General features: G+C 33.5%; 1 protein-coding gene across 1 annotated transcript in view; it reads left to right on the forward strand.

Moving 5' to 3' along the window:
- Positions 1–27,927, forward strand: part of LOC103679194 (ubiquitin-like modifier-activating enzyme 6) — a 61,300-nt gene that overhangs the window by 325 nt on the left and 33,048 nt on the right. The window contains exons 2-12 of the mRNA XM_040624906.1: positions 2,396–2,490; positions 3,018–3,129; positions 9,007–9,087; positions 11,860–11,982; positions 13,803–13,926; positions 15,606–15,709; positions 17,213–17,275; positions 18,075–18,151; positions 18,730–18,796; positions 23,630–23,773; positions 25,124–25,191. Coding sequence (XP_040480840.1) covers positions 2,396–2,490; positions 3,018–3,129; positions 9,007–9,087; positions 11,860–11,982; positions 13,803–13,926; positions 15,606–15,709; positions 17,213–17,275; positions 18,075–18,151; positions 18,730–18,796; positions 23,630–23,773; positions 25,124–25,191 — 1,058 coding nt within the window. The remainder of the gene's footprint in view (positions 1–2,395; positions 2,491–3,017; positions 3,130–9,006; positions 9,088–11,859; positions 11,983–13,802; positions 13,927–15,605; positions 15,710–17,212; positions 17,276–18,074; positions 18,152–18,729; positions 18,797–23,629; positions 23,774–25,123; positions 25,192–27,927) is intronic.

The following is a 27,927-nucleotide window of genomic DNA, read 5'->3' on the forward strand; positions in this document are numbered from 1 at the left end:
CTTTCAACGTATAGATTTCCCTTCCCTGATTTTTTCCCCCCTTACAACGTACTTGTAAATGAAACCAGGTCATTTATTACATATACCTCTGCCCGTGCGTTTCCTGTAAACTGGTAGTTCTATCCAGAGATTCAAATTCAGATTCGATTGTTTTGGCACTACTGCTTCACAGATAATTTTATGTTTTCTCATCAGGAGGAAATCATAATCTGTGGGCCTTGTTTTTGTAATTATTACTAACTATTAATGATCATTGCCTAGATTCATTATTTCATTAGGGATAATGATATTCTAATTCTGTCATTTCTTTTTGATTTAATAGCTGGAATAATATTTTACACAATTTTCCATTCATCACATATTTAGATTCACTAAAATGTAGTTTGTACATGTATAAAAGGCAGGATAAAAACTTGATTTTTTTTTCGCCCTTTCAAAATCAGTAGTTTCCTTTCATCCGCCAACAGTGACTAGTGAACTTGTGTGGCATGTGTGTATATGTGAACATCATGATAAACATGGATTTAAACATATTGATTTGTTTTGATCCAGTGTAATTGTTATTCTCGTTGATGCTTAAATTGTTTCATCTTGTCTTATTGGGATCTTCATCAAGTTCTTGAGTCCTTTTGATACAACCCTAGTACTCTTTGTCACTGATGGTAAAGTCTTTTCAGTGGACAGAGCTAGAAAATTGATGATGAGTGAACACTGAAATTTCTGAGTTTCAAGTTTAGGATGATAGCATATCTACCTCTTTAATTTTATGATTTTGTATTTGTATCTCTTCTCTTACTTTAAGGGTTTGAGTCTTAGTGATATGGACCTAATTATGTATTTGCTTTATCCTATATTATATTATACCTATTTATGAAATAACTTCAGCATAACAATTTCAATATTGTTAACAATACAATTATTATATCACTTTTTGATTTTCTTTTTTTATCCTTGAGAAAAATCCCATCTATATTTGGCAGGCAAATTAACTACTTTTTAGAAAGTAGTGGTAGTGGATTTTTAGGGATCACTTTTTAAAATCTAACTTACTTTTACTATTATAAGACTTACGTAATTCAAAGTAGAAATTATAGGGGCGCCTGAGTGGCTCAGTCGATTAAATGTCCAACTCTTGATTTCAGTTCAGGTCATGATCTCAGGGTTGTGAGATCAAGTCCCACCTTGGGCTCTGCACTGGACATGAAGCCTGCTTAAGATTCTGTCTCTCTCCTTCTCCCTCTATGCCCACCACCCACCCCCACCCCCCCACCCCCACCACATGCTTGCACTCCCTCTCTCAAAAAAAAAAATAGACAAAGTAGAAATTATAAAGCAAGGTTTATTGAGGTAAGTCTACCTTCTCTCTAGCCAATTCCCTTATTAGGTTGCCTGCCTTTTTTTCATGTTTTTAAACATAAGCAAATGCATACATACAAATACGCAAATCTGTGTATGTGTGTGTATAGATATATTATCCCCACCTGCCTTTCTTAGATAAAATGCCATACTTGCCTCCACCTTGTTCCTTATCACTTAACAACATATCCCGGGATTATTCCCTAATGATAAATACATACATTTCCTTCTTTTTTTATAGCTGCATGGGTATACATTGTATGGATGTATCATATGTTATTACCCAGTTCCTTACTGGTGGACATTTTTATTATCTTCAATCCTTTTCTATTGCAAATAGTGCTACAGTTAATACGCTTGTACTTATATCTTTTTGTATCTTTCCCAGTGTGTCTTTGTGGTAGATTCTTAAAAGTGGGATTGTTGTGTCAAAGAATAAAAGCACATGTTTTGGTAGAGATTGCCAAATTCTTTTCCATTGAGGGTATGCCACTATACATTCCCACCAATAATATATGAGAATGCCTGATTTACCTCATTCACCAATAGAGTATATTGTCAAACTTTTGGATTTATGCCATTCTGTTGAATGAGAAAAGGTATTTCATTCTTGAACAGGGTTGAACCTGCTTAAATACTTTAAAGGGCCATATGCATTTCTTTTTCAGATCTCTAATATAAGTTAAAAAATGCTCCTTCCAATTAGTTATCTTTCTTACTTTGAACGTAGAGCAGTTGGAAATGTTTGTTTTTGTGGGTTCTTTTGATTTTTTGTATTTTGATTAATATAGCATGGTACTTTCCTAAATTAAAATTCTCTTATGATTTAAAGTGGTCTTTCCATTAATATTCCTGGGTTTCCAGATGTATATAGTCCTACCCTCTGTGAATGAATCCAACTTTATATCCTTCCCAGTTCTTAAGCTTTTAATTACTTTGTATTGTCTAATTACCCAGGATAATTCTGATACAATATAAATGGTATTGGAGATAGTTGTCTTATTCCTGACTTTAACTAAGATTTTTCTCTTTTTCAAAGGCACTTACCATTCATGATACAGAAAAATGCCAAACATGGGATCTAGGAACCAACTTCTTTCTCTGTGAAGATGATGTTGTTAATATGAGAAACAGGTGAAGATAGGGTATTTTGATGTATTATTGTAGGATTTTTTTTTTTACTCCTGCAATTACTTAGAGTGTTTTCTGTGTCCAGAACACCAGTTCGTTCATAGTTGTTTGACTCATCACCATAAATTCACATCACTGTAGAAAAATAAGTGCTAACATATACTTATTTATATTTGTGAAATTTTTAGGATATTAATATTGTTACCTAGAAATGAATTTAAGATTGTTAAAGGTTTTTATTATGGCTGAATTATTGAAAGATTTAATGGGCTTGGAACCATAAGAGTACACTTTGGGATTCTCTGGCTTACTATGAAATATGACAGTATGCTGCATCTCAAGATTGTATAGTTATCTGTAAACATAAGTAAGTCTTATCTTCTTTCATCCTCTATAGTTTGTCAAATTTCCTTTGAAATTTTCTAACATTCAGGTTTCTCTGATGTCATCAAAGTGTCCGAAGTATGAGGGATTGGGTATATTGAATGAAAGAATTGTGAAGTTTGTTTTGTTTTGTTTTGTTTTTTTAGAGCTGAAGCTGTACTTCAGCATATTGCAGAACTAAATCCATACGTTCATGTCACATCATCTTCTGTTCTTTTAAATGAAACCACAGATCTCTCCTTCTTGGATAAATACCAGGTTGGTACTCTATTTTATATTAGATGTTATTGACAGATTATAAGGCAAATTGGTAAGTATTATTGTAGTATATAATTAATTAAACCTAGTCTTTTGAGCAGAACAGAAAATTTTAGGTTAAAAGACTTCCTTTAGAATAATACCTTTCAAATGCTCCACTTTAGGAAAGGGCCTGAGAACTACTGACCAAACCATTACATTTGACTAATGGTTTTGACTAATGACCATATACATGTGCAAACCCAGCTACTTTCACAGTAATGTGCGTAAAAAACCACCCAAAACTCTGTGGTTTCTAGCAACATGTATTTCTTTCTTCTCCATCTTCATGTCAGTTGGAGTTCAGCTGTTCTAGGATGAACTCAAATTGCAGAGTCTTTGTTTTGTTCCATATGCCTCTCTTCTAGAACCAGGAGCCACCAAGAACATGGTGCCATGCCAATAAAAGAAATGCAAAAGGGCAAGTCCAACTATCTAAGCATATTTCAAGCTTCTGTTAGTGTTACTTCCATTAATACTTTATTGGCCAAAGCAAGTCACATGGTCAAGCCCAAAGTCAAGCAGGAAAGTACCTCTGCTCTTCCTAAGGCTATTTGCAAAGGATGATGTATAATCTGATTGCACAGGAATAAAAAATGCAGATCAGCGTTCAGTCTAATAACAACAACAATTCTCAACACCTTAGATGTTTCAGAAGTGACCAGGTTGACCCTGGTTTTCTCTGTGATTAAATTATGATGTTGCTTATTTAGGGAGAAACACTCCTGTGTTCCACCTTTACTCAGTGCTTTTGACACTGTGTAACCATTTGTGTGTGGATTTTTCTCCCAGCATAACAGTTCTCCAACTCCCTGGACACCTAATTCAGTGTCCTACAGTTCAGTTCAGTTTTGACACTATCTATCTGGAGAAGATAGCTTCACATCCCACACATTAAGAATTCATTCCCTTAAGAGCACTCCCTCTTTGCCCCATTTCTGATATGAATCACAGTTCCAGGCTGTTACCCTGTGCTTCTGAGGACTGGCTATAAATCAGAGGTTCCCACATCCCCCTCCTAGGGTCCAATTAATTTGTCAGAGCAGCTCACAGAACTCGGTAAAACAGTTTACTTACCAGATTGGTTTATTAAAAAAGCTATAATTCAGGAACAGATGAAAGAAATGCAAAGAGCAACGTATGGGGAAGCACACAGCTTCCATGCCCTCTCCAAGTATGCCACCTTCCCAGAGCTTCCATGAATCTGGAAGTTCTCTGAGCACCTAGTTCAGTTTTATGAAGGCTTCATTATGGAAGCACAACTGATTAAATGATTGATCTTTAGTGATTAGGTAAATCTCCAGCCCCAGTCTCCTTCCCGTAGGTCTGAGACATAGGGCTGAAAGTTCTGACCTTCAAATCACAAGGTTGGTTTCCCTAACAATCAGCCCCCATCCTTAGGGGGCTTCCAAAAGTCATTTCATTAATTTAAACTCAGGTGTAGCTGAAAGGGGCTTGTTATGAATAACAAAAGATGTTATTTCACCTTTATCACTCTGGAGCTGTTTCAGGACTTGGGACAAAACTAAATACTATATGTCTCAATAGCTCTTATATAGGAAATTACAAGAGTTTCAGGATCTGTGTGCCAGGAACCTTGGGTGATGACCAAAATATATTTATTATTATAATTATAAAATCACACCAATTTAAAAACCAGTGTAGACTTCGATTCTGGACTAGATAACCTGAAATCCATCTTCTATAAAGATGCACAATAGACTTCCTAAATAAAATTGTTTAATAGACTTCCTCTTTTTTTAACTGAAGTATAATTAACATACAATGCTTTATTTCAGGTATATAGCATAATGATTCAACAATTCTATGCATTACTCAGTGTTCACCATGAAAAGTGTAGTCACCATCTGTCACCAATGTTAATTATAATATTATTAACTATATTCCCAATGCTGCACCTTTCATCTTTGTGACTTATTTATTTTATAACTGGAAGTTTGTACCTCATCATCCTCTTTACCTATTTTACCAGTCCTCCTAGCCATCTCCCCTCTAGCAACCACCATTTTGTTCTTTCTATTTGAAAGTCTGGTTTTTTTGTTTGTTTCTTTGTTCATTTCTTTTATTTTTTTAGATTCCACAAGCAAGTGAGATCATACAGTTTTTGTCTTTGGCTTATTTCTTTTAGCATAATACTGTGTAGGTCCATCCATGTTGCTGCAAGTGGCAAGATCTTATTCTTTTTTATGACTGAGTAATAATTCCATTATATTTTCTCCACAATATGCATTCTTCAAGAGTTTGCATTCTCACCACCAGTGCAAGAGGGTTCCTTTTTCTCCGCATCCTTGCCAATACTTGATATTTCTTATCTTTTTGATTCTAGCCATTCTGACAGATGTGACGTGATACCTCATTGTGGTTTTCGTTTGCATTTCCCTGATGATGAGTAATGTTGAGGATTTTTCATCTGTCTGTTGGCCATATATATGTCTTTGGAAAATGGCTATTCATGTACTCTGCTCAATTTTTAATCAGATTATTTGGGATTTTGGTGTTTTGTTGTATAAGTTCTTTATATACTTGGCATATTAACCCCTTATCAGATATATCATTTGCAAATATCTTCTCCTGTTTAGTAAGTTGCCTTTTCATTTTATTGATGGTTTCCTTCACTGTGAAAAAGCTTTGATATAGTCCCAATAGTTTATTTTTGCTTTTGTTTCCCTTGCACAAGGTGACATATCTAGAAAAATGTTGCTGTGGCCGATGTCGAAGAGATTACTGCCTCTGTTTTCTTCTGGGAGTTTTATGGTTTCAGGTCTCACATTTAGATCTTTATCCATTTTGAGTTCATTTCTGTGTTTGGTGTAAGAAAGTGGTCCATTTTGATTCTCTTACATGCAGCTGTCCCAGTTTTCCCAGAACCATTTTTGGAAAACTGCCTTTTCCCCACTATACATTCTTACCTTCTTTGTTTTAGATTAACTGAATATATAAGCATGGGTTTATATCTGGGCTCTCTATTCTGTTGATCCGTGTGTCTCTTTTTGTGCCAGTACCATACTGTTTTGATTACTACAGCTTTGTAGTATAGCTTGAAATCTGGGATTGTACTACCTCCAGCTTTGTTCTTCTTTCTCAAGATTGCTTTGGCTGTTTAGAGTCTTTTGTGGTTCCATAGTATTTTTGTATTATTTGTTGTAGTTCTGTGAAAAATGCTGTTGGTATTTTGATAGGGATTGCATTAAATCTGTAGATTGCTTTGGGTAGTATGGACTTCTTAATATTAATTCTTCCAGTCCATGAGCATGGAATATCTTTCCATTTGTTTTATTGTATCTTTAATTTCTATTATCAGTGTTTCATAGTTTTCAGAGTAAAGGTCTTTTACCTTCTTGGTTAATTTTATTATTGGGGGGGTTTTGGTGCAATTGTAAATGAGATTGTTTTCTTAATTTCTCTTTCTGCTACTTCATATTGGTATATAAAAAGATTTCTGTATATTAATTTTGTAAACTGTGATTTTACTGAAGTCACATATCAGTTCTAATAGATTTTTGGTAGAGTCTTTAGGGTTTTCTATGTATAGTATCATGCCATCTGCAAATAGTGACAGTTTTACCTCTTCCTTACCAGTTTGGTTACCTTTTATTTCTTTTTGTCTGAATGCTACAGCTCAGACTTTCAGTACTGTGTTGAATAAAAACGGTAAGAGTGGGCATCCTTAACTTGTTTCTGATCTTAAAGGGACAGCTCTCAGTTTTTTACCATTGAGTAAAAAATGTTAGCTGTGGGTTTTTTACACATATGGCCTTTATAATGTTTAGGTATGTTCCCTGTAAACCTGCTTTGTTAAGAGTTTTTATCATGAATGGATGTTGTACTTTTGTCAGATGCTTTTCCTGCATTTATTGAGATTAAGGTGATCATAGGGTTTTTATTCTTTCTCTTGTTAATGTGGCTTATCATTTTGATCAGTTTATAAATATTGAAACCCCCCCCTTGCATCCCTAAAATAAATCCTACTGATCTTGCTAGAAAGGGTTTTTTAACGTATTGTTGAATTGTTCGCTAATATTCTGTTGAGGATTTTTGCATATGTGTTTATCAGAGATATTAGCCTGTAGTTTTCTTTTTTTGTAGTGTCTTTGTCTGCTTTAGAATCAGAGCCTCATAGAATGAATTTGAAAGTTTTTCTTCCTCTTCTGTTTTTTGGAATAGTTTGAGAAGAATAGGTATTAACTCTTCTTTAAATGTTTGGTGGAATTCACCTGTGAGGCCATCTGGTCCTGGCCTTTTGTTTTCTGAGATTTTTTTTGATTACCTATTTGATTTTTTATAGACTTCTTTTAAATGAGAATCTGAGACCAAAATAATGTAAGGGATGTGCTCAGAGACCAAAAAGGAATAGGTAGCTAAAAGAAACCAGTGAACTACTTATTGGCTATGGTCACTTTCAGACAGGGGTTGCTGGTTTCAGTAACCACATTTCTTGGGAATTAGTGGTAAAGAAGAAACAGAAGATACGAAATAGGTTTACATGAGAGAGAGAAATGGAATTGAGACCTCTCCGCCTTCATAAAGTTAGAACCAGAGAGAGGTTATACAGTGGAAGTGTGGATGAGAACAGTCTCTGCCCATCAGAACAAGAAGATTGCCTGTTTTCTCTTGTGCTCTGGATGAAAAAATAATGATCTTCTTTGGGAATTCACAACCATATGCCTGTCCTCACCCGAGTTTGGAGATAAACTTTATAATTCTTTGTAATCTAAAATATCCCAAGCCAAGAACTTAACATAAGAAGTAGGCTCGTGATTTCCTGGAATGCCAGAGAGAAACAAACTGAACAACTACAGAAGAATCTACCTTCAACTAAGCCATAGTATATTCCAGTATATAAAGCCCCTTTGAAGATGAATTCAGGATACAAAATAACAAGACAGGAAAAAGTAGTGCAGTGTGATCAAGAGTCAGTGGATATAAAAAACAATAGAATTAACCTCTAGGAATTTCAGATAATAGAGTAATTGGATAGGGACTAAAAATATAGGTATTCAAATTGACTGAATCTTAAAAGAAGGAATTAAATATACAATATGGAAGTAAGACACTATTAAAAACACTCAGGCACTTGAGATAGAGAACCAATAGAACTTTTAGGAATGAAAATATAGTCTTTAAAAATTAAAACTCACTGGGTAGATTAAACAGTGGATAGATACAACTGGAGTGAGAATTGTTGAATTGAAAGAGCCGAGATTACTGAGACTATAGCCCATAGAAATTAGAGTAAGTATGAAGAGAAATTAAAAGAAATGAGAGCTTGGGGCACCTGGGTGGCTCAGTAGGTTAAGCGTCTGCCTTCAGCTCGGGTCATGATCCCAGGACCCTAAGTTTGTAAATAAAATAAAATAAAATCTTAGACTCATTATTCACTGAATCTAATTTGTGTTTCATCAAAACTGGAAAATTCTCAGCCATAATTTTTTCAAATATCACTCTTTCCTAATATTCTCCTTCCAGAAATCTAAGATTTTATTTATTTATTTGAGAGACTGCTTGCATGAAGGGGGGGGGGCAGCGGGAGAGGGAGAAGTAGACTCCCTGCTGAGCAGAGAGCCGTGTTGTGAATCTGTTGAATATCTGAAGTAAACGCAAGCTAAGCCAACTAATGTAATATGTAATATTTTTACTTTTGCTATTCCATAACTCTGAAGGTTTTAACCTTAGGATGGAGTACAATAGGATAGTATTTTTTAATAAGGCAAACAATGTGTTTTTAGCATAGTAAAAAATGCTTCTGATTTAGAAGTGTATTTTTCCGAGCTAATTGTGTATTTTCTAGTATTTAATTTCTTATATTCTTCTTAACAGTGTGTAGTATTGACTGAGATTCAACTTCCGTTGCAGAAGAAAATCAATAACTTTTGCCATTCTCATTGCCCTCCAATTAAGGTAATAGTATCATTTAATAATGACGTGTAGTTAAAGAAAGAACACTTCTGTTAGAATTTGTAGCTTTTCAGTGGGTTATATAAGAAGGTTTTTTTTTACAAGGGCAATCACAATAATATTTTCCTCTTTAATTTTGGCATCATATTCATTTCCTGTTTTTAAAACCAAGATCTAAATTTGGCTTATAGCAAATTGCCAAAACCAAGGAAGAATTAAGGTTAGTAATAGAAAGGATAGTAAATATTGAATTTATCATCTAACTTTAAATATGGCGTAATGGTGGTTTTCAAGAAGTTTATCGGTTCTTGTAAGAAATGCTCATTGAGCATCTGCTACAGTTGTAGGCACTAGGAATACGTTGGTAAATAGGACATACAAATTTTCCTACTCTAGAAAATTATCATCCAGTAAGGAACATACATAATAAAAAAGGAAGTAAATACCTAGTTTCAAGTCCTATGAAGAAAAAACCTAGGTAAAGAGTAGAGTATAATGTCTGCATGATGTTGGGATGGGGACCAGTGCTGGTTTTCTTAAATTGAAGGTCAGAGAACTCCTCTCCGAGGAGATGACAATTGGATAGAGCCCTGAATAATGATAAAGAGCCAGCTGTGGAAAATGTGGGAAAGAGCATTCAAAGCATGAAAAACAGCAAGTATAAAGAATTGTAAGTAAAAATTCGCTTGGTGTGTTAAAGGAACGGCGAGAAGCAAGCAAGACCAAAATGGAGTTTGGGTAAAGAGGAGAATAGTATGAGTACAAGTTACCAGAGGATTAGGTTCAAAGAAGTAATTAGAGGGCCATAACTTACATAATTTGAGGATAGCTGAGATTTAAGCCCATGAGTTTTGACCCGATTTATGTTTTTAAAGGATCACTCTGGGTATGCTGTATGGAAAATAGTCTAGAGCAGTAGTTTTCAAAGTGTGGTCCAGGGGTACTGAAAATTCTTGAGATGTTTTTGTGGGGTCTGCAAAGTCAGACTTTTCATACTATTACTAAAATGTTACTTGCTTTTTCACTCTGATTCTGTTATGGGGTACAGTGGAATTTCCAAAGTCTAGATGATGTGTAGTGATACTATTGCTTTGACAGCTAATGGAATGTGTATGTGTTCTTCTGTTTTAAGTGTTTCCCAGTTTTAATCTGTAACACAGCAAATATCAGAAGTTATAACCCAGATAAATAAAAACTCCTTTGGTCCTCAATAATTCTTAAGAACATGAAGGAATCACAAAACCAAAGAGAAAAGAGAGCCATTGAGTTTTAAGAGTAGAGTAGAGGCAACTAGTAGCCTACATGAGAGATGCTGGTGCCTTATTCAAGAGAGGTAGAAATAGAGATTGTAAGAAATCATTGAATTTGAAGTATGAGAATGGATGAATATGAGTTATGAAGGAAAGAATGATCAAGAATGACTTGTAGATTTTTCTGGAGTAATTGAGTCATCGTGACATTGGAAAGACCGGAAATAGGTTTGGATTGGAAACATCCTAATTTATCCTGTGCAGTTACATACATATTACTAGCTCCACCTTCTTTGTGGGGTTATTTATTCCTCTGGAAAAGGGAAAAAACTATCTGTTCCTTTGAGGTAGGCACTAGACCAACAATCATACTCTATTAAATAGATGTGCTAAAAACTTTTGGATTGTGGTGTTTACATAACATATTTACATTCTGTGCAACATTTGTGCTGTTCACAATTTAAGCTAAACAGATGAATAAGACATAGGATAGTAAATTTAAGACAGGGTACAGAAGTTTTACAAAATAATTACACTGAGTTATGAACTAAAATCTTTATGAAATTGATATACATAGCCCTACTTGAAAGTTGTTTTGAAAAGAAATTGTCCTCAAGTTTGCAGCTTTTAAAGTTAAAATGTTTCAGTTTTGATTCGTAAAAAATGCTTTGTGTACCTATTTTGATAGCAAAGGCAGTACATGATCCAGTAGGAGGTAGTCTTCTGTTAACTCTTTCACTACTTCATGTAATAGGTGGTATAAATGACTTCAGTGGGCTACATTTTTATATCTAAATATGAATAGACTTTAGTTTTTGTTTAAAAAAAATCACTTTATACAGGATCATATGTGTTACAGAATAAGAATTTTTCTTTATTATTTTTAGCTCTAAAAATAACTTTGAGCACAGAAACAGTTTCTTTACAGATTTTTAGAATGGAGAGAGTGTCTGTATTATAAAAATCACTTTAATACAGTGTTTAAGAATCTGATTTTTACCTCTCTTGACTTTGATGTATACTGTCAGTTCCTCAGCCCTTTTCTGTTTATTGCCTCCATTTTCAGGTTTTACCTCTGTTCTGTTTTCCGTTAACTCTACTTTTGCTGAATGGACGCTCTTTATTTTCTCAAATGAAAAGTAAAAATTCACTGCTAAGATCGTTGAATCAAAATAACCATTTCGTAAATACTTTGCTTGGTTTTTAGGGCAAGGAAAGAATTTTTGTTACTTAAAAATCAGAGAATGTATAATGGTGATATGCTGCATCTGCTAATTGCATAGCACTTAGATATCCAGTCCCAAATACCAATATCCTTGATTCCTGAACCAGTTTACAAATAATGTATTTTATTTTTGATTCACTTTATATCCCAAAGAATAATGTTTTCGTTTTGTTTTTTGTGGGTTTTTTTGGATAATCTTAATTACAAATAAAGTTATCGTGAAGGGGCTTAAAATAGTAGAAGTGGAGGTTTTTTCTTCATAAATAGATTAGCTTGAACTTATTTTTTATCATTTCACAGTTCATCAGTGCAGATATACATGGAATTTGGTCACGGTTGTTTTGTGATTTCGGTGATGAATTTGAAGTTTCAGATACAACAGGAGAAGAGCCAAAAGAAATTTTCATTTCAAATATAACACAAGTATGATTGAATATATATATATATATGCATATATTTTTTGGTATATTTATATGATTGATTTTTTTAAGGTTGATGTGAATACAATTTTTTAAAAGGTGATATTAGCAAAATATTGTAATATGCAGTATTTTCATTTGTTTTATGATATTTTAAGGTAATTCATGAGGGAATATTATATTAATTCCTTGATTGCATTATATTAACACTAAATTTAAGTTAGAATGCTACAAGAGTATCTGGATTCCTTCTAACAATAATTGATAGATCAACAATTACCTATGTCATAAATTTTAATTTGAATTTTGTTCAATGTTGTGCTCCTATGGGACATGAAGTGTGATTCAGTGTTTACTGAACTGTGTTTATTGTGTCAGATCGTAGATATACTAAGTATGTCATAAGTCACTTGGCCTAACGCTTGACTACAGGAGGATGCATGCTTAAGTCATTATAGACAAAAGCTTTTCTAAAATTTGTTATGTTTCTAAAACATCATTTGGTGGAGGAAAAAAGTTAATTACCCTTAAGATCAAAAAGTATGAACTTTCTAACTATGTTCTCTTCATATAAGCTTAAGTTTTTTATTTCCTAAAAGAATTGGAGAAATCATCGTGATCAATTTCTACTACTTGTTTTTTAGTCTAAATCATTACATTTATTTGCATTCTTTCTAATCAATTTACATTAAAGCTCAAAAGAAACCAAATGTAAGGGAATAATATACTTTGACCTAATAGTGTTTGTGCTTCTATCTTTAAGCTTGATTTTTAACCCAGTGTAAGGTTGCCTTTTCACCCCTTTTTAAGAAAAATGCATTTTAAAAAATCATTCTCTCTCTACTTACAGAATGATTTTTTTATTCAGGCTTTAACCTTTATACGTGTTTTTAGTTTGTCCATGAGAATCTCATATAATTAGAATAGGCTCCAGGGTATAGTATGGATTCTTGTATTGCATTGATGTTTTCTTTTATTGAATAGTGTACAAAGTATGAAGGTTATCCATAAAGAATTATAAAATTAGCCATAAATGTTCCCATTTAACTTATCCGCAATTATTCCTCTTTTTTAATAAAGTCCTTATGAATTTTGTTCTTCTTGAGACATTAGTAAACCCACATTAGGTTAATTTTATCTACAGGTTTGTGATCATAATTTTATTCTTTTCCAAATTATTAAGCCACAGGAGAATTTTTAGAATCTTCACAATTATGAAAGACAGAATGACAATTCTTTAGGTTTTATGTAGATTAGATTATTATTACCTTATTCAAGAGTTTGTTGGATTATATGTAGTTAGGAAATTTCTGGGCCTTTGACTTATCTCATCCGTCCTGTTTGGTAAGATAAGCCAATTTCTTCCTATTTTTATCCTGGTAAGCTGGGCTACACGGTATTTTTTTCCTTTAAAGTGTTGGGTAAGCTTTACCAATTTTCTGGCTTTAAATGTCTATCCTTTCTTATATTTCTTTGGTCTTCAAAGTTAGACTCATCTTTTTTGCACAGTTTTTTGTGACATGAGTTTAAAATTTAAATTTGATGACTTTGAATGTCTTTTAGAAGGCACAGAAATCTTTATATTTGTGAAATACTTGAACTCCCATGTAGACTCTCTTTCTCCCCAAACATAAAAATTGTATTTTAAACATTCATAATAAAATAAGATGATCATTATTTTGCAATAATTCTTAAAACGCTTGCTTTTACTAAGAAAGGAATGTCTTAGTATTTTGATTGTTTTGAGAATTTTATGATAACATGATCCGTTTTGTGTGAGATTTGAAATTGGTACAAAAAAGGTATACATGAACTTGTTTTTAGGCTAATCCTGGCATTGTCACCTGCCTTGAAAATCATCCTCACAAGCTTGAGACAGGGCAGTTCTTAACATTTCGAGAAGTTAATGGAATGACAGGCTTAAATGGATCTACACAACAAATAACTGGTAAGTTCATGTGTTTTATTAATTCATTTATACTTCTTACTCAGCACTTTAATAGTTCAGACAGTCTACTCAGGGTTGAGAACACAACATTAACTCAGACAAACATGATCTAGTTCTTGGCCTCAAAACATTCAATCTAAGTGAGGAGATGTTTACATTAAGCAGTGATGGTATAAAGGGAATACAGGCATTCTGAAAACTCTAAATGTATCAAGGAAATCTACCCAGTCTTGGTACAGCAGCAGTGGGGACAGAGTGTCTTGATTAAAATTTTAAGATTGCATTGACTCAGGAAGGTGGTGAAAAGAATATTCTATGCAAGGACAAACAATAAAAGGCAAAACAATTCAAGGGACTAGAAGATATAATATGGCAGGGCTGGCAGTGGGAGTTAAGATAGCAAAACTCTTAAGGCACTTCAGAGGAAATTTCATAATCTCATATAGTAAATAAGCAAAGATTCCAACATGGGCAACTTATTTATTCATTTAGGGAGTGCAAGAAAGGGAGGTTTTGGAGAGAAGATAATGCGACAGTTCAGGCTCGTTGAGTAAGATGACAGTGAACTATACTAGTGGAGACATGTTTTTGTTCAGTGGTTGGATGGATAAAAGAAATGAATGGATGTTATTGCGGGCGTTTGTGAGTTTGTTGGCAAAAAGTTGAAGGAATTTGGTTTTTTTAATAGACTAAGATGAGATCATTGCCCAAAGGAGAGGAAAGGTGCCAAGGTCAGAGATTTGGGGAGAGTAAACATTTTAAAAAATAGAAAGATTATCAGGCTTCATTTAGTGCCCATTTGAAGTTTGAAGATAGTGAATATTTAGCAGTGTTAATCTGCGTAGTTTGCGATTTTCCTCCCGCCATGTTTAAAAGAGTTAAAGACATTGCTAGACACCTTGTAACTCAAAGATGGCATGTTTACACCTGTTAGCTAAGAACAATTCATGTTTATCTTTAGGACGTTTGTAAATGGACTAGTAAATGGATTACTTTTTTTTTCTTTTAATGACTGAAAAATGGATCCTTAGGAGAGAAAAAAATTAGTCCCTATTATGAACTCTTTATACGAAAACAATTTTGCATCTACAGTTAGTTAAGCATCTTTGGTAACAGAATTACTGGATTTTGTTCCCCAGACTATATCCAGATATGTAAAATACAGGTTAGATCATTGATATTAAAGAATTTGTATCTGCTTTTGCAAAAATTGACTCAACTAATCATTTAGGGTTGTTATTATTTTGGGGTCTATGCAATGGGGGTTTGTGATGGTTCAGAATCTTGAGGCTACATATAAAATGTTCCATTTGTTTGCTTACCTACACATTAGCCAGTACCACCCTATATTTTAGTATCAATTGTATATAATTAGTTATCAATATGAGTTATTATCAATATTAGTTATTGATGTTTTATAAAATATTTTAATATCTAGTAATAAGCACCCGTCATTACTCTTAACCCCCTCTGAGTTTTCTTGATTATTTTTAAGTCCTTAAGTTCACATTGGAAAAATAGTCTGTCTAGTTTTCCACACTTTCTGCCCCCTCCAAAAAAGATTTATAGTGGGATCTTCTAATTTTATAAATTAGGGAAAATTAACATCTTTATCATGCTAAATCTTCAAATTTAAATACCCATATCAGTATATAATGGTTTTCTTATTTTTCTTTTAGTGGTATCACCATTTTCTTTTAGCATTGGTGATACTACGGAACTGGAACCTTACTTACATGGAGGCATAGCTGTCCAAGTTAAGACTCCTAAAACATTTTGCTTTGTAAGTATTTTTTTTTTTTTGCTTTAAATATATTTCTTTGCAGAAGAATGGCAGAAGAGAAAAAAGTAATAAAATAGTTAACCAGACAGTTAATTTAGGAGCTGAACAGATTTTTGGTTTTTAATTTGTACCCACTTTGAGGGAAATATGATCAGTTTAAGGAAATAAACTGATATCAATAAAAAATAATATATAGCTAGAATACCAGTGCATATAATTGAGGTATAAAAGTTACCTCAGAGGAACTATACTATTGTGAATCATCAAAGAGTTGATCATACTTCTTACTCCCTAAGACAAAAGATAAAACTAATATATATTTGTAAGATTTAACAAGCATTGAAACTGTGTGCTTTGTTTTATTACTGAATTACTTACATTTTTAAAGTAAAAAATATTTATTCTATTTATCATACTTGTCAGTTCAGGTTTTTAAATTTTAATTTCAAGAAAGAGTGTATATGTTGGAAATGTAAAAGAAGTCCTATAAACTGGCATTGTAAGGACAATTTAAGTTTCTAAATAAAGAGAATACAGTAGGGACACCTAGGTGGCTCAGTCAGTTAAGTGTCTGCCTTCAGCTCAGGTCATGTTTCCAGGGTCCTGCAATCGAGTCCCACATTGGGCTCTTTGCTCAGCGGCTGCTTCTTCCTCTGCCTGCTGCTCCCCCTGCTCATGCTCTCTCTGTCTGACAAATAAATGAATAAAATCTTTAAAAAAAAAAAAGAGAGAGAGAGAGAGAGAGTATAGTAGCTATTGTGTACCAAGGAACTCAGGAGTCTCTTGCTGCTTAAATCCGCAGGCCACTTCTCATTATAAGCTGTCTACTACATCTCTGTCTTTTCTTGTAAGTTCTCAAGGTTTAGCTTGATTGCCTCTTCTTTTCCAGAACAATTATTAACATAGCCCTCTACAAGGCTTAGTCCAAGCCAAAGTTTGAACAAAACAACAGATTAAAATATAGCTCATCAGATCTGCCCCTGCATTATTAAAAACTGTCCCCAGTTTTTAATTATGCCTCAGGTTTATGCCCCAAGTAAATTTCAGATTGGGTGGGCATTTTGGGGGGATGGTTGGTTGGTTGGCTGGGTTTTTTGGCCTTTGTGTATTCTTTGCTTCACACAGAAAATTTCATCTTTGAGTATTTATTCAAGTGTTGTCAGGCATAACAAATCTTGATAATTTGATATCAAAAAATATGGTAGCTTTTTGACTAAAACAGTAGATTTTTTCCTAGTATATAGGTGTTTTCGCCGATTCTTCCCAAATATAGTATGTGCAGCAGGTTGTCTAATTGCATTTAACATTTAAAAAATGAAGTGTAGCAATTAAGACAAGGGTCAGTGGGAAATAGTAGCTCTTATATTTCAATTAAACCATATTAGCCCAACCATCCGTATTTATTTCAGACCTTTGGGAGAGATGTATTCCTTTTAGTGCTGTATATATTTTGTTCAGTGATCACTCACTTGCTCTGAAGTAATAGTTTTTGTTTCTTTTAAGGAACCATTGGAGACTCAGATAAAACATCCAAAGTGCCTTATTGCGGATTATAGCAAACCTGAGGTAAATAAACACTTTGTAGGTTTGAAAGAGGCAGTAGAGTGGGGGTTGGGATTTGGTAAGAGACATTATAAAGTTGAATTAGGGTAACCATGTATATACCTTTCTGTCAGGTTTTTTTTTAAGGAAGGTTGGATTCACATACCTAGAGTTGACTCCCAAGGATTAAAAACAGGAATTTATATCATGAGAAATTTTAAAAATAATAGGAAAATGCTTTACTTTAATAATGATATGCTAGCTTTGGTAGCTAAAAAAACAATTTCAATAATTTATGCAGATGATCTTACTAAAAGATTTTCTGAACCATGTAGAGTTTTATATGATACATGTTTCTTAAAAACCTTGGAAGCATTTATTCTATTCTTTCAAATCCCTGCATATAATTTTGTAGCAGTGAATGTTTTTGTGATAAGAAAAGAATTATATTAACAGTTTCCAAATTTGTAAGTGTTGATCAGGAAAGAGGGTTAGGTGATATTGATCTTGCACAAATGTTTTTTGTTGTTGTTTAGTTGATACTACTCTGACTTTCATATGAATAATGTACTAAAAACTGGTTATACCACTTGGGATTGACACTTGGAACTGTTGCTTAAATATAGGTTAGTGGCGTTGAAGTCAAGTTGTTTAACTTCTCTAAGCTTCAGCTTTCTTATCTGTTAATTAGAGATAATAGTAGTGTTATGGTAATTAATTTATTATAAGAATTAAATAATATTTATAAAGTGTTAGCATAGTGCCTGTCTAGCACATATTATGTTCTCAGTAACTCTTGACCAATTTTTAATGTTCTAAATAGGCACCTTTAGAGATTCACACAGCAATGCTTGCCTTGGACCAGTTTCAGGAGAGCTATAGTCGCAAGCCAAATATTGGGTAATTTTTTTTGTTTGAAATAACTTGTTTCCTAAGTAGTATTTTGGAAATGATAGTTTAAAAAATTTAAAAAGTAACTGAAGCCCCTTGTAGTTGCAGTACTACTAGATACACTGAACTGTATAAACATTTATTATGACCTTCTGTTCTTTGTTCTGGTGGGAGTGGAAAGATCAATTTATAAAAATGGAATTATGATAAATAAGAATTTTCCCATTTTGAAGTCTTCAAAAGCTACGACTTTCTGAAATAAAAAACCTGAGAATTATTGAATTATGAGTCCACTATGTAATTTTTTCCTTTCTAGGCTATTAAATCAGAGGTATTACCGCAAAAAGTTTTTGCATTGTCAATGTAAAACTAAATCCTATTTATATACCATCCTTTGGTAAACATGATTTTTAATTAATCTATTTATGAATCAGTTACCTTCAGGTCAGGGAAGCACTTCATGCTACCTGCTGGCAAAATTCCACGTTTTTTTTCATACGTATTTCTTAAATTTTAGTTTTGAATATGACTTACTGTTTATAGCTCCTGAGAAAATTGAAATTGGGGTGCTTCATTTTGAATCCTAGGTGCCAGCAAGATTCAGAAGAGCTCTTGAAACTAGCAACATCTATAAGTGAAACCTTGGAAGAGAAGGTGAATATTCAAAGTTATGGCCATCAAAAAAGGTGTAACATATATATATTCTATATATTAATATTCTCTTACCTTTCAGATCCCAGCTTTGCTGCTTATTGACTCTGTGACAGTAGGCAAGTTACTTGAATTTGTTCTGCTTTAGTTTATAAATCTATAAAATAGGGTTAACCTACCTCAGGGGGTTATTATGAACATTAAGTGATTTAATTTTGTGAATACTTAGAAGAGTATATGGTATATAGTAATTAGTATTTGCTGTTGTTGCTATATTTTTAGTATTAATATTATCTCTTCTGATTTACTTAGTTTGTTAACCCACTGAAACTCACTGTATAAAGTTGTAAGCTTTCCTATAAATCATCTTTTATCCATTATATATTTATATCTCTTAATTGCATTTTGCACATCATGTTTGGACATTTCACCTAGAAAATGGCTTTTTCGTGTTGTGATGCCAGTGCCTGCTGGCCAGTAGTTTCATTTTAGCAGATACCAAAATAGCGGTGTTTGTGCGATTAGTTGAAAATTTTATTGTTTTTGTTATTATACTATAAAAATGAGGGGGAAATGAAAAGTCTTAACATTAGTAGTTAAGTAGAATGTGATCTCATATTTTGCGTGATTAAACAAAGAAGGAAGTAATGTACTGAAAACAGTGAGTCATTAACCACAAGTTAAAGACCTTGTATGCATATTTAGTGGTTACAGAAATGTGTGAAAAGCTAGAAATAGATTAATAAAGTCTGTGATTAAAAGGAAGGATATGATTAAGGATTCACCTGGTTTACTGAGGTAAAACTTAAAGAAAATTTCACCCTTTTCAGGTATACAGTACATAAAATTCTGTATACCGTTCAACTGTACACAGTTAAGTCAAAGTGTACAGTCTTGTATCTACCACCACCATTGAGATTTATAAAACATTTTCATAATGCCAAAAAATTCCCTCATGCCTCTTTATAATCATCTCCCTCTACCCCAACCAACCCATGCAACCAGTATAGTATTGCCTTTTCCTTAGAGTGTCATGTAAATGGAATCACGCAGTATGTAGCCTTTTGAGTCTGGATTCTTTTACTAAATGTAATGAATTCGAGTTTCATCCATGTTGTTGCATTTTCATTCCTATTTATTGTTGAGTAGTATTCCATTGTATAGGTATACCAGAGTTTGTTTTCCCCTATAGCAGATAGTGGACATTGGGTTTCCAATATGAACAATTATGAATAAAGCTCCTACAAACATCCATACAGATTTTGATGTGGACATATGTGTTCATTTCTCTTGGGTAAACACCTAATAGTGTATTACAGAGTCAAATGATAGGTATGTATTTAATTTTATAAGAAACTGCCAAATTGTTTTTGCAGAGTAGCTGTACTAGTTTTGCATTTCCACCAGCAATGTATGAGAGTTTGAATTGCTCTGTATTCTCTCCATAATGGTGTATTACCTGTTTGTTTGATTTGAGCCATTTTAAAGTGTGTATTTTGGTTTCTTGTTTTGGTTTTAATTTGCATTTCATGGATGACTATGAATTTGGTATCTTTTCATGTGCTTATTTGTCACTCCTATCTCTTCTTTGATAAACTGTTCTTTCAGATCTTTGTTTTTTAATTAGGTAGGCTGTTTTCTCATTGATTGAGAGAGTTCTTTATATGTTGTGTGTATCAGTCCTTTATGGAATACATGTTTTACAAATATTCTCTTCCCATTCGTGGGTTGTCTTTTCATTTTATTACAGTGTCTTTTAAAGAGAAGTTTTTAATTTTGATAAACTTCAGAGTATCAGTTTTCTTGTATGTGGCTTGTACCTCTTTTTAAATCCAAGGTCACAACTTTTGTCCTGTGTTTTCTTTGAGAATTTTTATAGTTTTGTGAGTTCATTTTTGTATACATGCAAAAGTATAGGTCAAGTATACATAACTTACATTTTTAATTCATTGGGTACAGTTTTATACTTTTATGAGTTTTCTTAATACCTTGCCAGGCATAGATTAAGGTTAATTTTTTTTGTATATGAATATCCAGTAATTCTAGCCCATTTGTTGAAAAGATAATTCTTTCCTTATTCAATATTCTGGGTATTCTTTGTCAATAATTTATTGAACACATGTGTAGGGCTACTTCTGAACTCAGTGTAATCTTCCATTGGTTGTTTCTGTCCTTTTGCTAGTACCATCCTATCTTGATTACTGTAGCTATATGATAAGTCTTGAAATCAAGTTTGGTCTCTGGTATATTTTTAGAAAAAGCTCAAAATTATGTTTTTTTCTGAGTTCTTACATGTTTTAAATATTTTTGGTAGCCTCCGTGCTTGAAAGACAATTTGAATATAAAATTCTAGGCCTTACTTTCTTCAGTGGTATCTTACTTTGTATCTTATTGTTGAGAAATTTGTTGAGAAATATGATGCCAGCTTAATTTTCTTATTCCTATAAGTAGTCTGGTCTTTTTGCCTTGTGACTTTGTATATTTTTTCATCTGTAAACTTTAATAATTTTACCTGGTTATATCTCAAAATTGATCATTCAGTCCATTTTCCCAGGTATACCATAAACCCATTTTGATACATAGATTCAGATTTTATTTATTTCTTCCGCTTTTGGTGGAGGGGAGTGTTTGCTGGTGAAATGGATTATTTTGGTACTTAGTTATTAAACTTCTCATTCAAGGTGAGGTTTTTTTTCATGTTTGTTTTCCCACATCTCCCAAATGTTCATTAAGGGTATATAATTCATTCGGTCAAATTTCCTCTGCCTTTGTGATTAGTTTGGTGGAGAAGTTTTCAGTAGCTGAAATGTTTTTATTCTAATTTTCTGTTTCTTTCTTTCATTGCTGTGATACAGTAAATTGGTTTTTCTGCATTTTTTTTGGTTTAAGGTAAGGATTTTGGATGCTGTTCAGATTACTACTTCTAAAATCCCTATTCTCTTAGGATACTGGGCTTTCTTTGATGAATGCTTTTTTGGGGTTTTTTGGGTTTCTGGTTTAGCTTGTTTGTTTTTGGAGGGTAGGTGCTGGTGTCTTGTGGATGGATCTGTTTGATTTCTGCCAAAACCTTAACTTCCTCTCTTACTTTTTGTTCTGCGTCAAAGGTTGTCGCCCTCTTTCTGTTTACGTCATTCTCTCTCAGATAAATTCATTCACCGTAGTCAGTGCTGAGATCTGCTAGATTTCATGTTTTCAGTATTTTTTGCACTTACTGTGGGGCTTTCTGTTTTCTCAGAATGGTTTGTCACTGTTAGGCCTTTCATTCTGTTTTCCGTGGTTACACATTTCCTGCTCTCTGTGCAGCCTTGCAACGGTATGGTGTCAGGAAGTAGTTTTGTTGGAGTTTAGTACTTACTTTTCTATTTACAGGTAATTTGAAGTTCATAAGGTTCTGATTCTTAGTAATACTGAAACTCTGCCACTGGTTTATTTGTCTCCTTGTGGATACATACCTGTTTTTAGAGATTGTGTGGGGAAGTTCAGATTTAAGCTGTTGTCATTATCCTAAGGCAACCAAATATTCCCCAGATTTGGCTGTTTGTTAATTTAAAAATAATAGAATCTTAGGAGATAGTGTAACCTAATGGTAAGTTGGACTTTTGGGGTTCAGATTCTATTTGATTAGCTATAAAATCTTAAGTGAATTCCTTTTTCAAAGTTTCACTTTTCTAATTTGTATAATAAAATTATATTTTCTAGGGTTATTTTGCAAATTACTTGTGGGTTTAATACAAACTGACAGTAGGTGCTCAAATTACCTGCTTCTATTCGCATTCTCAATATTAAAAATTTGCATTTTTAATATTATCACTACCACCAGTATCTCTGCATTCAGAAATGGCACAGCTTAAGTGAAATCATAATCTGAGTTGAGTTTAGTACTAAGTAGTTGAAAAATAATGAAATCTAGAACACTGAAATGGAATATAAAATTCCATTTTTATGGAGTGGGTGGAATAATAAGTAGATAATAAAAGCTTTCACTGTTTCCCCCTAAATACACAAATAGTGTTATTTTACATAGGATTTCCAAATCAGTTGAGCCCTATTTGAATCTTAAGGTTAAGATTAAGGTTACTGGTATTGAAAGAATAGGAAGAGAAAGAAAAGCCAGAGCTCATGAAGAGATTGTTCTCACAAATAAAAAAATGGTGCTAATAGCTTCAGAATCTAATTCTCCAATATTTGCTTAAAAATACTGATATATCAGTCTTTTTTCCAGAAATAACATTTCAGTTTTTAAGTATGATAATGAGAACTTCCTGGTGATTGGTTCTTAAATTAGTATGAAAAATAGCAATTACTTTCATTTTTTTTTCTAACAATGTTTATTGCCTCATTATTTTTTACGCCTTTACTTTTTATTTACCACTTCAAGCACAAACTGATAGCTCCTTATCATTTATTATGGGTCATTTTGTCTTTATTTTCTTTTATTTAGGATCGAGTTTTTCCAGTAGTTTTCATTAAAACACTTTTTTTAAAATTCTGGTTATTTATATATATTGACTGACATCACAGAACTAACTAGTCTTTAACAAAAACTGTAAATGGTAGATATTAAATCTTGCCCTAGTGTAACATAAGATTCAAAAAGCAAAAATGGGCAGTTACTGGTACAGAGAAATACTGCTTATGGTAACTAACATGCAATTGGATCTTTTATTATGAGATTGGAACTTTTTTAGGACTTAAAATCTGTTTAGTAGGGAAATTGAGTAACTTTTTTAGAAGTTAAGCTACAATAATTTAATAATTCTCACACTAAGCCACTGAAATTTTGAGTGTCTTTGTAAAAACTGTTAAGATTATTGTCTTTCATGGATTGTGTTTCAGCCAGAAGTAAATGCTGACATTGTGCATTGGCTCTCTTGGACTGCTCAAGGTTTTTTACCCCCACTTGCTGCAGCAGTAGGAGGTGTTGCCAGCCAAGAAGTATTGAAAGCCGTGACAGGGAAGTTTTCTCCGTTGTGCCAGTGGGTTAGTTCTGTATTTTAATTTTTTTTTATACTTAAGGTTGAATTTCCCTCTCATACAATGAATGTTTGTTATGAATTATAATATTAATATATTATAAGCAACCATAAAATATTTTTTGATGCATGAGTTAGATGTGATATGCCACCAAAATTTAATTCTCTAATTGAAACTGACAAGATCATTGGTTGAGGCTATTGGAATATAACTCAAAGTTGCATTCTAGGATATATTTCCCTCACTCATTTGTGAGAGTGAAGGAATGAATTTTCTACCCTTATACTTAGTTTCTAGTACTATGACCTTAGCGTTCATGGGTTCTCAGGACTTTTAAACAGTTCCATGGAATCTTTGGGTATCAGGAATCTTCAGAATCCCTTCCTAGGTTTAAACTAAAGGTAGAAGCATGGGAGTGGTGTAAATTTGAGGCCTATACATCTAGGGTAAAAACATCTCAAGAAGGAATAAAAAATTGTTCTTTCTGTTACTAAAAGGAATAATTGGCAGAGGGTATCAAAAGATACTCTTTAGGCCCTTTCCTTTTTGAAAACATTTTAACATTTTGAATGTAACATTTATCTTTTTTTATGTTTTAAAAAGTATCCATATAATGCTATTTTGCTGCTGAATTACTTGGTTTATTTTAACACAGAGTGCAAGTTCAATTGTAAATGTCTGGTTTAGATACAGCTGTTAACAGTATGGGGATTATAAGTTAAATATATTATTGGGATTCTATGTTGTTATAATTAAATAAACAACCATTTAGTTATGTTCAAATTTAGCCACATAAGTTACTTAAATGAAAATGAGTGTGAATTCTTTTTTTAATCAACTTTAACTTGGTATTTTTTTAAATGCTAAAATTGTGGCTTCCTAAATCATTTCTTCTGTGGTATATGTACTTATAAATGACATAATATACCCAAGCTGGAAAATAAAACAAAGTAGGTACTTTCTTATTGAAAAGTAATCAGATTACTTATTCAAATGTAGCTGAAATTGAATGGGGATTCCAGAGTTTTTGTGTAATTATAAATAGATTTGGAGGTGAAATTTCCTTTTGTTTGTTAAAATTAGAATATATCATTTTTAAGATGGGTAAGTGACATGAATCAAATTATATCTTTTTAACAGTTCCTTAAGGTTTAACCATTGTTTTAATGAAGTAATATAGGGATGTATATTGTATAAAAAGCAGTAATTTTTTTAATGTATTGTTTTACTCAGGATTGGCATTTTTATCATTGTTTTCCTTAATGATTATTAAATAACTAGAGAAGAGACAAACTACTTTTTTAGCAACTTGATGTTTATACATAGTAAGTTGTGTTTTTATCTTCTACTTTAAAGTTATACATCGAAGCAGCAGATATTGTTGAATCCCTAGACAAACCTGAACGAGAACAGTTTCTCCCACGGTAATTCTGAAATTTTTCTCGCTTTTTTCTTAGTTGAATGTTTGTAAGAGACAACCAGGTTAAAAGAGTTTTTACTCGAATATGCAATTATTTTAGATTTCTTTTGTAACTTCTTGATTTCTGTAGTCATTTTTTTCTCTACTTAGAGGTTAAGTGTCACAATAATGCAGTATCTCTTAACTCCTTTATAAATAATGAATATGAAGTTTTAAGTCGTATGCTGTGAGAATAGTTAGCATTCAGAATACCATTTTGAGAATATGGACGCCAAAATTCTCAACAAGATCCTAGCTAATAGGATCCAACAGTGCGTCAAAAGGATTATCCATCATGACCAAGTGGGATTCATCCCAAGGGTGGTTCAACATTCGCAAAATCGATCAGTGTGATACATAATATCAACAAGGAAAGAGTCAAGAACCATATGATCCTCTCAATTGATGCAGAAAAAGCATTTGACAAAATACAGCATCCTTTCCTGATTAAAACCCTTCAGAGTAGAGGGATAGAGAGTACATTCCTCAATTTCATAAAAACAATCTATGAAAAGCCTACAGCGAATATCATTCTCAATGGGGAAATGCTGAAAGCCTTTCCCTTAAGATCAGGAACATGACAAGGATCCCCACTCTCGCCATTATTATTCAACACAGTCCCAGAAGTCCTTGCAACAGCAGTCAGACAACAAGAAGGGATAAAAGGTATCCAAATTGGCAAAGAAGAAGTCAAACTGTCTCTCTTCGCAGATGACATGATACTCTATATAGAAAACCCAAAAGACTCCACCCCCAAACTACTAGAACTTATAGTGCAATTCAGTAATGCGGCGGGATACAAAATCAATGTTCAGAAATCAGTTGCATTTCTATACACGAACACTGAGACTGAAGAAAGAGAAATTAGGGAATCGATTCCATTTACAATAGCACCAAAAATCATATGATATCTCGGAATTAACTTAACCAGAGACATAAAGGATCTATATTCTAGAAACTACAAATCACTCTTGAAAGACATTGAAGAAGACACAGAAAGATGGAAAAATATTCCATGCTCATGGATCAGAAGAATAAACATAGTTAAAATGTCTATGCTACCGAGAGCAATCTACAATTTCAGTGCCATCCCTATCAAAATACCAATGACATTTTTCAAAGAATTGGAACAAAGAGCCCTTAAATTTGTATGGAACCAGAAAAGGCCCCGAATCACCAAGGAATTGTTGAAAAGGAAAAACAAAGCTGGGGGCATCACGTTGCCAGATTTCAAGCTATACTACAAAGCTGTGATCACAAACACAGCATGGTACTGGCACAAAGACAGACACATAGACCAATGGAACAGAATAGAGAACCCAGAAATGGACCCTCGGATCTTTGGACAACTAATCTTTGACAAGGCAGGAAAAAAAATCCAGTGGAAAAAAGGCAGTCTCTTCAATAAATGGTGCTGGGAAAATTGGACAGCTACATGCAAAAGAATGAAACTTGACCACTCTCTCACACCATACACAAAGATAAACTCCAAATGGATGAAAGACCTCAATGTGAGACAGGAACCCATCAAAATCCTAGAGAACATAGGCTGCAACCTCTTTGACATTGGCCACAGCAACCTTTTCATGACACATCTCCAAAAGCAAGAGAAACAAAAGAAAAAATGAACTTGTGGGACTTCATCAAGATAAAAAGCTTCTGCACAGCCAAGGAAACAGTCAAAAAAACTAAGAGGCAGCCCACGGAATGGGAGAAGATATTTGCAAATGACACTACAGATAAAAGATTAGTATCCAAGATCTACAAAGAACTTCTCAAACTCGGTACACGGGAAACAAATAAATCAAATCAAAAAATGGGCAGAAGATATGAAAAGACACTTTTCCAATGAAGACATGCAAATGGCTAACAGATACATAAAGAAATGTTCAAAATCATTAGCCATCAAGGAAATCAAATCAAAACCACATTGAGATACCACCTTATGCCAGTTAGAATGGCAAAAATGGACAAGGCAGGAAACAACAAATGTTGGAGAGGATGTGGAGAAAGGGGATACCTCTGACATTGTTGGTGGGAATGCAAGCTGGTACAGCCACTTTGGAAAACAGTGCGGAGGTCCCTTAAAAGGTTAGATCGGTAGCAGAAGAAAGGAAAGAAGAAAGAGGGGGTAAACAGAAGGGGGAATGAACCATGAGAGACTGTGGACTCTGGGAAACAAACTGAGGGCTTCAGAGGGGAGGGGGCTGGGGGAATGGGATAGGCCGGTGATGGGTAAGGAGGGCACGTATTGCATGGTGCGCTGGGTGTTATACGCAAGTAGTGAATCATGGAACTTCACATCAAAATCTAGGGATGTACTGTATGGTGACTAACATAATATAATAAAAAATTATTATAAAAAAAGAAATAAACTAGTAAATATAAATTTTTAAAAAAAAAGATGTTGTCCATATATGCAATGGAAGATTACTCAGCCATCAGACAGGACGATTACCGAACATTTGCAGCCACATGGACGGGACTGGAGGAGATTATGCTAAGTGAAGTAAGTCAAGCAGAGAAAGACAATTATATGGTTTCACTTATTTATGGAACATAAGAAATAGGAAGATCGGTAGGAGAAGGAAGGGAAGAATGAAGGAGGGGTAAACAGAAGGGGGAATGAACCATGAAAGACTATGGACTCTAGGAAACAAACTGAGGGCTTTAGAGGGGAGGGGGAGGGGGGACTGGGATA

Source organism: Ursus maritimus, unplaced genomic scaffold (genome assembly GCF_017311325.1).
Source record: "Ursus maritimus isolate PB19 unplaced genomic scaffold, ASM1731132v1 scaffold_8, whole genome shotgun sequence".
NCBI classification, from domain to species: domain Eukaryota; kingdom Metazoa; phylum Chordata; class Mammalia; order Carnivora; family Ursidae; genus Ursus; species Ursus maritimus.